Source organism: Stegostoma tigrinum, chromosome 1 (assembly GCF_030684315.1).
Source record: "Stegostoma tigrinum isolate sSteTig4 chromosome 1, sSteTig4.hap1, whole genome shotgun sequence".
Taxonomy (NCBI): Eukaryota; Metazoa; Chordata; class Chondrichthyes; order Orectolobiformes; family Stegostomatidae; genus Stegostoma; species Stegostoma tigrinum.
The window spans coordinates 114,424,198-114,438,050 of NC_081354.1; the positions used below are offsets into that span (position 1 = coordinate 114,424,198).

A 13,853-nucleotide genomic window follows, 5' to 3' on the forward strand; every position below is an offset into this window, starting at 1 on the left:
CTTGACACTGAGCACATTAATGCTCGCAACTCGTACCCCCATTGTGGGCAGTGACCGCAGTACCCTCCCCAAGTCCAAGGTCCAGCCCCTCCATCTGTCCCGTCATGCCCATTGCCCGGGCTAACTGCTGGACGCTCTCCGGACTCAGGAAACCGTCTGTGCTGCCTTCCAGGTGGCATCCCCTCGTCAGGGGTGCGGAGGCAGGAGGGTCCGGCTCTGCGTCAGGCTGGGGACGCGCTGTTTCCTCCTTTCCGCCTGGAAGTTCCGGGGGGCCCTCCAGTGCCCCAGCGGCACATGACTGGGTGTCGGAGGGAGCCTCAGGGCGCCTCCCGTCACCTGGAAGTGTGGTGCTGCTTTCCTTCCCCCTCGAGATCTTTAACTTCTGCTTCGGGCAGGCCCTCTCCGAATCCCCCTCATCAGAAGAGCTCTTATAGCCCCCCTGTAGCTGCCTCTTCCCACCTGATGGTTGCGGTTCCTGGGCCCGTCGACGCACCTTCCTCCTCGCTTTCCGGACCGTCGTCCACTCCCCTGGGTCGCCTGTCGCCGCCTCCATCGACACCGGGTTGTCGGGGGGGAGCAGAGCCTGCAGGGGCTCTTTGCTGGCCTCGGGTCCATCCTGCGGGGCAGCGCCCTCCTGCACGACCTGGCCGTCCTGCACATTAGTGGGGTCCTTGCAGGGCCCTGGTGCCTTCCTCTCCTCCGGGGGGGCTGGCCCCGCATTGCCTCTGCCGGCGACCTGGGCGTAGGTGATCCCCCCCTGCAGGCATGCCCTATAGAGGTGGCCCGCTTCCCCGCAAAGGTTGCAGCTTCTCTCTTGTGGGCAATCCTTTGCAAGGTGTCCATCCTCCCTGCAGTTCCTGCAGATGGTGGCTTTGCAGTCGGCCGCCACGTGACCTGACCTACCACAGGCATGGCAGACTTTAGGTTGCCCAGCATAGGTCAGGTAGCCCTTGCTCCCGCCAATCGCGAAGCTGGACGGTGGGTGTACGACGTTCCCGTCCGCGCCCATCCTCAGCGTCACCTTGACCTGCCTCTTGCTGGTCCAGATGCCAAAGGGGTCCATGATGTCAGTTAGGTCCCCTTCCACCTTCACATACCTTCCAAGGAAGGTCAGGACATCAACTGCTGGCACATGCGGGTTGTACATGTGTACAGTCACCATATGGCTCCTCTGCGCTGGCATCACAAACAGCAGGACAGCGGTCAGTTCAGAGAGGGGGCCCTCACCTCCTTTCTCCTTGAAAACCTCCAGGAAGCGCTCGCAAAGCTTAGCACTCCTGAAGGTCACGTCGTAAAAACCTCCTCCAGGGAAATACTGCAGGCAGTAAATGTCCGCAGCAGCGAACCCGCAACAGTCCAACAGGACCTTCTTCACGAAGAAGGAGCGGTCCACAGGTGCACCTTCATCCACCTTCTTTCCGGAAACACGGATGGTGTTCCGGACCCCCTGACCTGGGGCACGAGCACTTGCCGCAGCCATCGTTGGAGGTTGGCTGCTCCCCTGAACCAGAGTTAGGCCGAAGCCAGCATTAAGATCCACTGGTCACAAGCGTGCACAGCCAACCCGACGCCTTCCTTTCACCTCCAACACAGCACTCTCCTCCTCTCGGTCCACAAGAGAGTGGGTCTTTATTTTGTTCCAGATGTAAGCTGGTTCACTGAGCTTGAAGGTTTGTTCCCAGACGTTTCGTCACCATTCTAGGTAACATCATCAGTGAGCCTCCAATAAAGCGCTGGTGTTCTGTCCCGCTTTCTATTTATCTGGTTAGGTTTCCTTGGGTCAGTGATGTCATTTCCTGGGTTGGTGATGTCATTTCCTGTTCTTTTTCTCAGAGGGTGGTAGATTGGCTCCAAATCAATGTGTTTGTTGATGGAGTTCCGGTTGGAATGTCATGCTTCTAGGAATTCTCGTGCATGTCTCTGCTTGGTTTGTCCTAGGATGGATGTGTTGTCCCAATCAAAGTGGTGTCCTTCCTCATCTGGATGTAAGGATACGAGTGATAGTGGGTCATGTCGTTTTGTGGCTAGTTGATGTTCATGTATCCTGGTGGCTAGCTTTCTGCCTGTTTGTCCAATGTAGTGTTTGTCACTGTTCTTGCAAGGTTTTTTTTATTTTTTGTCGATGATGTTCGTTTTGTTTGAAAAATACCTTGCAAGAACAGCGACAAACACTACATTGGACAAACAGGCAGAAAGCTAGCCACCAGGATACATGAACATCAACTAGCCACAAAACGACATGACCCACTATCACTCGTATCCTTACATACAGATGAGGAAGGACACCACTTTGATTGGGACAACACATCCACCCTAGGACAAGCCAAACAGAGACACGCACGAGAATTCCTAGAAGCATGGCATTCCAACCGGAACTCCATCAACAAACACATTGGCTCCAAATCAATCTCCCAAGCTCTGAGAAAAGGAACAGGAAATGACATCACCAATGCAGGAAATGACATCACGGACCAAAGGAAATCTAACCAGATAAATAGAAAGCGGGACATAACACCAGCGCTTCATCGGAGGCTCACTGATGACGTTACCCAGAATGGTGACCAAACGTCCGAAAACTAACCTTCCAGCTCAGCGAGCAAACTCACATCCAGAAACTCAACCTGAGCTACAAATCTTCTCAAAACTCGCTCTGTTCTAAATGGCCTACCCCTTATTTTTAAACTGTGTCCTCTGGTTCTGGGCTCACCCATCAGCGGAAACATGGTTCCTGCCTCCAGAGTGTCCAATCCCTTAATAATCTTATACATCTCAATGAGGTCCACTCTCATCCTTCTAAACTCAAGTGTGTACAAGTCCAGTCGCTCCAATCTTTCAACGTATGATACTCCCGCCATTCCGGGAATTAACCTCGTGAATCTATGCTGCACTCCCTCAAGAGCAACAATGTCCTTCCTCAAATATGGAGACCATCTGATTGAGACATATAAGATTTTTAAGGGATTGGACACTCTGGAGGCAGGAACCATGTTTCCGCTGATGGGTGAGTCCAGAATCAGAGGACACAGTTTAAAAATAAGACGTAGGCCATTTAGAACAGAGTTGAGGAAAAACTTCTTCACACAGAGAGTGGTGGGTATATGGAATGCTCTGCCCCAGAAGGCAGTGGAGGCCAACTCTCTGGATACTTTCAAGAAAGAGATAGAGAGCTCTTAAAGATAGTAGAATCAAGGGTTGTGGGGATAAGGCAGGAACAGGGTACTGATTGTGGATGATCAGCCATGATCATAATGAATGGTGGTGCTGGCTCGAAGGGCCGAATGGCCTACTCCAGCAACTATTGTCTATTGTCTGTTGTCTATAAAACTGCACACAATACTCCAGGTGCGGTCTCACCAGGGCCCTGTACAGCTGCAGAAGGACCTCTTTGCTCCTGTACTCAATTCCTCTTGTTATGAAGGCCAGCATGCTATTAGCTTTCTTCACTACCTGCTGTACCTGCATGTTTGCTTTCATTGACTGATATACAAGAACACATAGATCTCGTACTTCCCCTTTACCTAATTGACTCCATCCAGATAGAATTCCTGTTCTTGCCGCCAAAGTGCATAACCTCACATGTATCCACATTAAACTGCATCTGCCATGCATCCGTCCACTCACCTAGCCTGTCCAAGTCACCCTGTATTCTAATAACATCCTCCTCACATTTCACACTGCCACCCAGCTTTGTGTCATCAGCAAATTTGCTAATATTACTTTTAATGCCTTCATCTATATCATTAATATATATTGTAAACAGCTGTGGTCCCAGCACCGAAATTTGTGGTACCCCATTGGTCACCGCCTGCCATTCCAAAAGGGACCCATTCATCACTACTCTTTGCTTCCTGTCAACCAGCCAATTTTCGATCCAAGTCAGTATTTTGCCCCCAATACCATGTGCACTAATTTTGCTCACTAATCTCCTATGCGGGACTCTCTCAAAGGCTTTCTGAAAGCCCAGGTACACTACATCCACTGGCTTTCCCTTGTCCATCTTCATAGTTACATCCTCAAAAAATTCCAGAAGATTAGTCAAGCATGATTTCCCCTTCGTAAATCCATGCTGACTCTGACCTATCCTGTTACTGCTATCGAAATGAGTCGTAATTTCATCTTTTATAATTGACTCCAGCATCTTTCCCACCACTGACGTCAGGCTAACCAGTCTATAATTTCCTGTTTTCTCTCTCTCTCCTTTCTTGAAAAGTGGGACACCATTAGCCACCCTCCAATTTGCAGGAACTAATCCCAAATCTATAGAACATTGGAAAATGATTACCAATGCATCCACAATTTCTAGAGCCACCTCCTTAAGTACCCTGGGATGCAGACCATCAGGTCCCGGGGACTTATCAGCCTTCAGACCTAACAGTCTATCCAACACCATTTCCTGCCTAATATAAATTCCCTTCAGTTCATCCATTACCCTCGGTCCATCAGCCACTATTGCATCTGGGAGATTGTTTGTGTCTTCTCTCGTGAAGACAGATCCAAAGTACCTATTCAACTCTTCTGCCATTTCCTTGTTCCCCATAATAAATTCACCCGTTTCTGTCTTCAAGGGCCCAATTTTAGTCTTAACCATTATTTTTCTTTTCACATACCTAAAAAAGCTTTTACTATCCTCCTTCATATTTTTGGCCAGTTTGCCCTCGTACCTCATTTTTTCTCCACGTATTGCCTTTTTAGTTATCTTCTGTTGCTATTTAAAAGTTTCCCAGTCCTCCGGCTTCCAACTCATCTTTGCTATGTTATAGAGATAATGGGAACTGCAGATGCTGGAGATTCCAAGATAATAAAATGTGAGGCTGGATGAACACAGCAGGCCAAGCAGCATCTCAGGAGCACAAAAGCTGACGTTTCGGGCCTAGACCCTTCATCAGAGCTGATGAAGGGTCTAGGCCCGAAACGTCAGCTTTTGTGCTCCTGAGATGCTGCTTGGCCTGCTGTGTTCATCCAGCCTCACATTTTATTATCTTTGCTATGTTATACTTCTCTTTTATTTTTATACAGTCCTTAACTTCCCTCGTCAGCCACGGCTGCCCCCGCCTCCCCTTGGGATCTTTCTTCCTCTTTGGAATGAACTGATCCTGCACCTTCTGCATTATATCCAGAAATACCTGCCATTATTGTTCCACTGCCATCCCTGATAGGGTATTGTACCACTGAACTTTGGCCAGCTCCTCCCTCATAGCTCCATAGTTCCCTTTATTCAACTGCAATACTGACACTTCCAATTCTCCCTTCTCCCTCTCAAATGGCAGATTAAAACTTGTCATATTATGGTCACTACTTCCAATGGCTCCTTTACTTCGAGGTCCCTGATCAAATCCGGTTTGTTGCACAACACCAGATCCAGAATTGCCTTCTCCCCGGTAGGGTCCAGTACAAGCTGTTCTAAGAATCCATCTCGGAGGCACTCCACAAACTCCCTTTCTTGGGGTCCAGTACCATCCTGATTCTCCCAGTCTACCCGCATGTTGAAATCCCCCATAACAGCTGTAAAAATACCTTTGCGACAGGCCAATTTTAACTCTTTATTCAACTTACACCCTACATCCAGACTACTGTTTGGGGGCCTGTAGGTAACTCCCATTAGTGTCTTTCTACCCTTAGAATTTCTCAGCTCTATCCATACTGACTCTAGACCTCCTGATTCTATGTCTGATTATATTCCTGATTCTAGACAGAATAGAATAGCTTTTATTATCACATATACTCAATGAGGACAGTGAAAAGTTTACATGTTACTAATTACAGCCCCGACTTAGATGCAAAAGTACCTAGGCACACCTTTTTTTGTTACAAGATTTGTTACTGAAATAAAATGTCCAACATTACAGAAAACAGTTCAGTACAGCAGGTAATGCTGGCACTTAGCTTCCAGTCCACACCGGGCCCTGGCTCCGCACTGCACTGGCAACACACCATGCCAGGAGGCCACTGCAGCAAACCATAACGTCACCATACCACGCTAGAAGGCACCATGGGAGGAGGCCACTGCACCAGGCCGGGGGAGGTCACCATGCCAATGCCAGGAGGCCGCTGCACCAGGCCGGGACATTATCACCCCAATACCGGGAGTCCGCTGCACCTGGCCAGGAGATCAACACACCATCACCAGGAAGCTGCTGCACCAGGCCGGGAGGCCGCTGTACCAGGCCGGGAGGTCACCATGCCAACGCCGGAAGGGCGCTGAGGGAGGCCAGCAGGATGCCACACTGGAAGGCCATTGTGTTAAGCCGGGATTAATAACCTTGTTGGGAGAGGTTCTCAAGAAAAAAAAGACCGTAAACAATTCTTCATTAAGGTAGAAAGTAAGGCAAATCTAAAACTAGGATCCCAAATCTAAACAAAAGAAACTACAGAAGGTGCAAAGGAACAGTTGGCAAAAGTTACTTCAGGAACAAATGCATGTATTGCAACAGTTACACAATAATTTCAGGTGAATGAACACAACAGGAAAAGTGGCCCAACCATGGCTCGCAAAATAAATTAAGGACAGTAACAGACCCAAAGGTGAGTCGCATAAAGTGGCTCAAAAAATTAACAAGAGGTTGAGGAAGAGGGCAAAATAAAATGATAGCAAACTTTCAGGGAACATAAAAGTGGAAGGCAAGAACTTTTATAAGAATGTAAGAGGAAAGAGTAGTTAGGGCTCCATACAGTTTACCACAGGACAACTGATAACGGTGAACAAGTAAATGACAGAGTAATTAAATTATTGCTCTTGTTCTGTCTTCATAGAACCCAACAAAAAACCCACTAAGAATTGCTAGGGAAGCATGAAATTTTTGGGAGGGAAGAATTGAAGGAAATTAGTATTCGTTAAAAAAAGAGCACTGGAAATATTAATGGGACTTAAATCTGATAAATCCCAGGGCCTGATAATCTTCATCCCAGGGTGCCAAGGTAGCAAGCCATAGAAATAGTGGATACGTCGGTAGTTAAACTTTCAAAATTCCACTGAGTCTGAAATAGCATGTGGACTGAAGAATGGTAAAATGTAATACCGCTGTTTAAAAAAGGAGAAAATCTGTAACAACAGACTACTTAGCTTAACATCAAGAAACAGGGAAAATGCTGGAATCTATTATAAAAATTTGCAATATCAGGACACCTAAAAAAATTCCAGGGGTGTTATACGAAGTCAACATGGAATTACGGAAAGGAAATTGGGTTTGAAAGACCTCCTGGATGTTTTTGAGAATATTTCCAATAGATTAGATAAGGGAGAACCAGAGGGTGTGGTGAATTTGAATTTGGATTTTATGAAAGTTTTTGATAAAATTCCATATAAGAGACTGTTGTGTAAAATCAAAGCATGAGGGATTGGAAGTAATATATTGGTATAGATTGAGAATTTGCTATCAGACAGGTTATCGAGTAGGAACAAATAGGTCATTTTTAGTGTGGAAGGTGACAATGGGTGGGGTACCGCAGGCAAAGCTTGAGTCCCATTTATTCACAATGGATAGCAAAAACTTGGTTGAGGGAATCAATATTTTTAAGTTTGTTGAAGACATAAAAACCAGTTGGAAGTGTGAGCAGTGAGGAGGGCATAAAGAGGTTTCAGGGTGATTTAAACGAGCTGACTGAATGAGCAAATACATGACAGATGCAGCATCATTTTGATAAATGTGAAGTCAGCCACTTTGGTTGGAAAAAACAGATTCGAGAGCAAGGAAGTCTTACTGCAGTTGTACAAGGCTTTAGTGAGACCACACCTGGAGGATGGTGTACAAAATTTAGTCTCCTTAATTTAAGCAAAAATATACTTCGCAAAGAGGCATGCAGCAAAGGGTTCACCAGACGGATTGCTAGGATGGAGGTTTCAGAGATTGGGTCAACGAAGCTTTTATTCAGTGCAAGTTTAGAAGAAGAGGGGATCTTATTGCAGCATATGAAATTCTAACATAGACTGTATGTTCTGACATACAGTGTGTGTGTTGGGTGCTGCTTCTCCTGGGGATTCAGAGCAGGGATAGTGGTCTCAGGATACACAATACACCATTTAGACTGATATGAGGATACTTATTTTTCACTCTGAGCATGGTGATTTTGTGGGATTCTGTACCACAGAAAATGGTGGAGGCAAAGTCAAAGAGTTTATTGAAGTAAGAAATAAGATAGATGTCTGAAAGCAAAAAGAAATGCGGAGAGAGCAGGAGCCGCGATCATGTCAAATGGCAGAGCAGGCCAGATGGGCCAAATGGCCTACTTCTGCTCCTGTTTCTGTTTTTCAATGAAGATCAAGTGAAATGTGTAAGATATTTATTCAATTATCAGTTGTTTTGTGCTGCAACCTGACAAATTCTTCCTCTTTGACTCCTGGCAATGGGTTGAAATCAGCAGAAACCACAGCCTGTTGACATAGTGAAGTAAGAATTTTGACAGCAGAATGTCACCATCAGGAGCCTATGGGAACGGTCGGCAACACTAATAGCATTTGAAAACTTTCACAGGCCTTTTTCTTTTCAAATTTCATCTGACATAAATAAGCACTTAGTTTATCTTAAAGCAGTCCTCATCTCAAGTCTCCATTCATACTGCACTGTGGCAACTAATACCAACTACAATAACATTTCCACCTTGAATCAATGTCTGACCTATTAACTACAGTATGCAATATATCGAATAAAGCAAATGTCAGCCTTGGAAATAATCTCATCTCTAAAACACAAAGTTGTGAGTTCAAGCCACATTTCAGAAACAATTATATAATCTAACACCTCAAAGTGTTACAATTACAGTACTGCATCATCAAAGCAGCTATTCAGTATATTTCATAGATAATGCTAAAGCAAGGGTCTGACAATCATGTATAGCAGATATGGAAGATTTCACTGTACTATTCAAAGAAGAACTCCCGATATTGCTGACACAAATTAACTGACAGTTTATTGCTCTGTGGCTTAGGGGACTTGGCCACATTCGTCACCACATTTCCTAAATTAAAGTAATGGTTGCAATTTAAACATACATTCCTGCCTGTGAAATATTTGGAATGTCATGGTGGGGTGAAAGATGTTCCATGAATGGAAATTTTTCCTTCCATTACTTTAACATCATGAGAACAAGCCGGGTCAAAATTATTTGTATCAGTGTAAATATATTTATCATCATATCACTAAATTGTTTGTTATGCACAGCTCATAATTGATCTGGTCCATTATGTTCCTCTGACATACAGTTTAAATTATGAGGCATTGATCTATAAATGCTGCTGCTGTTTCCCTGTTGATACCAATGGGATATTTCAAAAGTATTGGTTTATTCATTTCTATGAAGTTAAAAATAGACTTGAAAATAAAAACAAAATTGTGAAAATGTTTAGATGAGCAAAAATTAAATATTCCCAGAAGGAAAAACCAGTAAATTTGCCAATGACAATATACACGTCCATCTGATGTCACAGACCTCAAAATGGAACCCCTTTATGCCCAGTAGATTCATATCAAATTACTATTTATTTTTACAGCTTTTTTGCCCCTCTGGGTGCAAAATAGCTTTTGTTTCGCTATAAAATGCAGTAGTGAGTTATTCATAGAACATTATTGACAAACAAGGCAATTCTGAATTTACAATTCCTCTTTCTAATGATCAGTTAGTCATAAGCTCACTGAATTCAATTATATTTTAATAAATGGTCTGATCTAGCTTCCTGATCAGGTTCTGTGGATATTGATTATACACACAATTATATTAAGTCATAGAGAAAGTACAATTGGTAGTGGGTCCTGGTCATTTTTCCCTTCCTCACTCAGAAGAGACGAAGGCAATTGGATAGTACCTACCACGACAGATCAAGGATCTGATAACTCAATATAGGTTAAGAAAATATTTCGGATTTTCTTCATTTGCAAGATTTGGGACTTACTTCCTCAAACAAGTGAATTATGTTAGGAAACGATTGTAGCACAAAATTAGTGACAGATTGCTTTGCTGTGATAGTAATGATTGTTTACCTTTGGCCGAGTATCAACAACATATAAGAAATCACTTCCTGGATTTGACTTCCTGATGGCCTGAAGCATCTGTTCATCTTCAAGGCACCGAGCACTGAAACCTGATAGAGGTTGACTGCTTCTACAAATAGCAGCCTGGACAGAGAAAGGAAGAAAAACCGGAGGAATTTGTTTCACAATAAATTATTAAACTTCTTCTTTTCAAAATTTTTCATCTTTCCTCAAATTGAAAAATGAAATAATTTTCCTTATACAAATTATCACCAAAAATATACTTTACTTTGGGGTCATCCTGTAATTATCGAAATGACGTCTAAGCATGGGAAGGACAGAAGAAGCACATTAATCCGTGTACCCGTGTACACATTTCAGCGGCCAGCTCAAAAATGGTCTCAGCAATGACCAATGAACAGGAACATCCTGACCTTTATATTTTGCTCCAATTAAACAGTCATGCATAACAAACTGAATTGCCACTTGTGAAAGTTGGTTCTATATAACTGAAAATTGGACACAGGTGCTCATGTTTGAATGTCATTTGGCCCATTGTGCATACATTGCGTTGCATGCTCCTTAAGTCATTAAAATCCTTTCTATCATAGGTATCCAAAGCATAGAACATAGAACATAGAATACAGCGCAAAACAGGCCCTTCGGCCCTCGATGTTGTGCCGACCTGTGAACTAATCTAAGCCCATCCCCCTACACTATCCCATCATCATCCATGTGCTTATCCAAGGACTGTTTAAATGCCTCTAAAGTGGCTGAGTTCACTACATTGGCAGGCAGGGTGATCCACGCCCTTACCACTCTCTGAGTAAGGAACCTGCATCTGACATCTGTCTTAAATCTATCACCTCTCAATTTGTGCTATGCCCCCTTGTACAAGCTGAAGTCATCATCCTCGGAAAAAGACTCACTTTCCACCCTATCTAATCCTCTGATCATCTTGAATGTCTCTATTAAATCCCCTCTTAGCCTCCTCCTCTCCAATGAGAACAGACCCAAGTCCCTCAGACTTTCTTCATAGTGCCTGCACTCCAGACCAGGCAACATCCTGGTAAATTTTCTCTGCACCTTTTCCAATGCTTCCACATCCTTCCTGTAATGGGGCGATCAGAACTGCATGCAATATTCCAAATGAGGCCGCACTAGCATTTTGTACAGTTGCAGCATGACATCACGGCTCCGGAACTCAATCCCTCTACCAATAAAACCTAACACACCATACGCCTTCTTAACAGCACTATCAACCTGGGTGGCAACTTTCAGGGATCTATGTACATGGACACCAAGATCCCTCTGCACATCCACACTACCAAGAATCTTTCCACTGACCCAGTATTCTGCCTTCCTATTATTCTTCCCAAAGTGAATCACCTCACATTTATCCGCATTGAACTCCATTTGCCACCTTTCAGCCTAATTCTGCAGTTTATCCAAGTCTCCCTGCAACCTGCAACATTCTTCCACACTGTCCACCACTCCACCAACTTTAGTGTCATCTGCAAACTTATTAACCCATCCACTATGCCTACATCCAAGTCATTTATAAAAATGACAAACAGCAGTGGTCCCAAAACAGATCCTTGAGGCACACCACTAGTGACCTGACTCCAGGCTGAATATTTGCCATCAACCACCACTCGTTGCTTTCTTACAGAAAGTCAGTTTCTAATCCAAACTGCTAAATCTCCCTCAAACCCGTGTCTCTGTATTTTCTCCAATAGCCTACCATGTGGAACCTTAACAAAGGCTTTACTGAAGTCCATGTACACCATGTCAACTGCCCTTCCCTCATCCACATGCCTGGTCACCTTCTCAAAAAACTCAATGAGGTTTGTGAGACACAACCTGCCCTTGACGAATCCATGTTGACTATTTCCAATCAAATTGTTGCTTGCTAGATGATTATAAATCCTATCTCTTATAATTCTTTCCAAAACTTTTCCTACAACAGACGTAAGGCTCACAGGTCTGTAATTACTGGGTCATCCCTACTGTCCATCTTCAACATGGGCACAACATTTGCAATCCTCCGGTCCGCTGGTACTAAACCTGGAGACAATGTGGACTCAAAGATCAAGACCAAAGGCTCCACCACCTCCTCCCTAGCTTCCAAGAGAATCCTCAGAAAAATCCTATCCGGCCCAGGGGATTTATCTACTTTCATACCTTCTAGAATTGCTAATACCTCTGCCTTACTAACCTTAATCCTTTCAATTCTAGTAGCCCGTAACTCAGTCGTCTTCTCTACAATATTCTCCTGTTCCTCAGTGAAAACAGATGAGAAATAATCATTTAGCACCTCTCCGATCTCCACAGGGTCCACACACAACTTCCCACTTCTGTCTTTGACTGGCCCTATTCCTACCCGAGTCATAGACCATCAACTGTGGTCTAACCAATACCACATGCAAGTTTTATTTCTTTACTCTGGCGTTCTATGGATTCATTTGGAATACTCATAACTATCAACCAGCATCTACAGTAAGTTTTTAGCATTCTATATGTCTCAATTCAGCACTCCCTTCAATACTTTGTGTTAAGCATGTATTGCCAGTCCTTATCTTTACTCTCAACGCTTATACTCAACCATGTTAAAATGCTCAACATTATTCAAGAGTTTCCAGCAGGTAATATGCAGATAAAAGTATTATTTGAACGAAAACAGTATAATTGTTTTCAAAAATTAAAATTGTGAGTGATTGTACATACATTGTTATCCTGCCGGAAATAACAGAGAACAGGAAAGCGACCTCTGCTCCTGAATTTGGAACTGCCCACTACAACTGGTGTAGAAACTGACTTTGGTACGTACAACTCTGCAGGGTATGTGTCACAGACCTGTGATAGAGAAAATAACTTAACTAGGACCAAAAATTAAGCAGATGATGCCACTGTTGTAACTCTAAATAATCAAATGACTGTCCATGTTTGATAAAGTGTTTTAAAGCTCTTTAGGAATAAGTGCATCAGTAACAGGTAAAAGAATTGCAAATATCACCAGATGCTATTGATATTCTTGTACTAAGTAAAAGTGATACACAAATTTTAAATTAATCATTTTAACCTGCAAATCATGTTACCAAGTGTATGGTGATTAACAGTGCCACACTGAACACAAATTGCTCACATTAAATACTCTCATCTAAACTAAGAGCGCAGAAGTAACTGAATATTATTAATCTCTCCAGTATAAATGGATACAATATCCTAACATGATGTGTTTCATTGAAAATTTAGTACCAACTAAAAGGTTTTTCTCTGGCTCTGAGATAATAGGAACTGCAGATGCTGGAGAATCCGAGATAACCAGCTCCACACCTTATTTTCTCTGGCCTTGTTAAAATATAGTGAGTTCCATGTCCCAAAATGAAGAAAAATACACACAGTGGAGCAATCTTCCAAGTTTGACAGGTGTTTCGAGCACTACCTGAAAAAATGTCAAGACACCTGAACTGATTCTTAAGACCAAGGTACATTGGATCTTTTGCCAATCAGGTGGTACAATGCCCCCCAACAGGCCTTCATCCAGAATCAGGTCCTTGGAGATAATTTCACAATAACTTTTTGTCTGCTTGTATTCAATTTCTGGTGATTTATAACTAACACTACAATGTTTTTGTTGCACATTCTGATAAAACATTCAACTTCAGAACAGAACATAGTGAATAATGGATAGTTATTAGAGGATGGCCATATCATTACACTTGGGTGGTACCTTAAACTTATGAATCAAAGTTAGAGCTGTTTATTCGAACCTCAAGATTGACCCAGAATGGCAAAGTGAAACAGTAAACTTAAAGAAAACTGTCTAGAAAGATCTCGAGGGCCCTCGTGTGGATTTCTTTCGGCCACCAGTTATAGAGGATCTGTTAC

The 13,853-nt window shown here is 43.5% G+C and overlaps 1 protein-coding gene across 2 annotated transcripts in view; it reads right to left on the reverse strand.

Moving 5' to 3' along the window:
• Nucleotides 1-13,853, reverse strand: part of mtmr7b (myotubularin related protein 7b) — a 93,252-nt gene that overhangs the window by 48,009 nt on the left and 31,390 nt on the right. For both annotated transcript variants that reach the window (XM_048529629.2, XM_048529637.2), the window contains exons 5-6: nucleotides 12,690-12,818; nucleotides 9,972-10,106 (exon numbers count right to left, since the gene is read on the reverse strand). In XM_048529629.2, coding sequence (XP_048385586.1) covers nucleotides 9,972-10,106; nucleotides 12,690-12,818 — 264 coding nt within the window. The remainder of the gene's footprint in view (nucleotides 1-9,971; nucleotides 10,107-12,689; nucleotides 12,819-13,853) is intronic.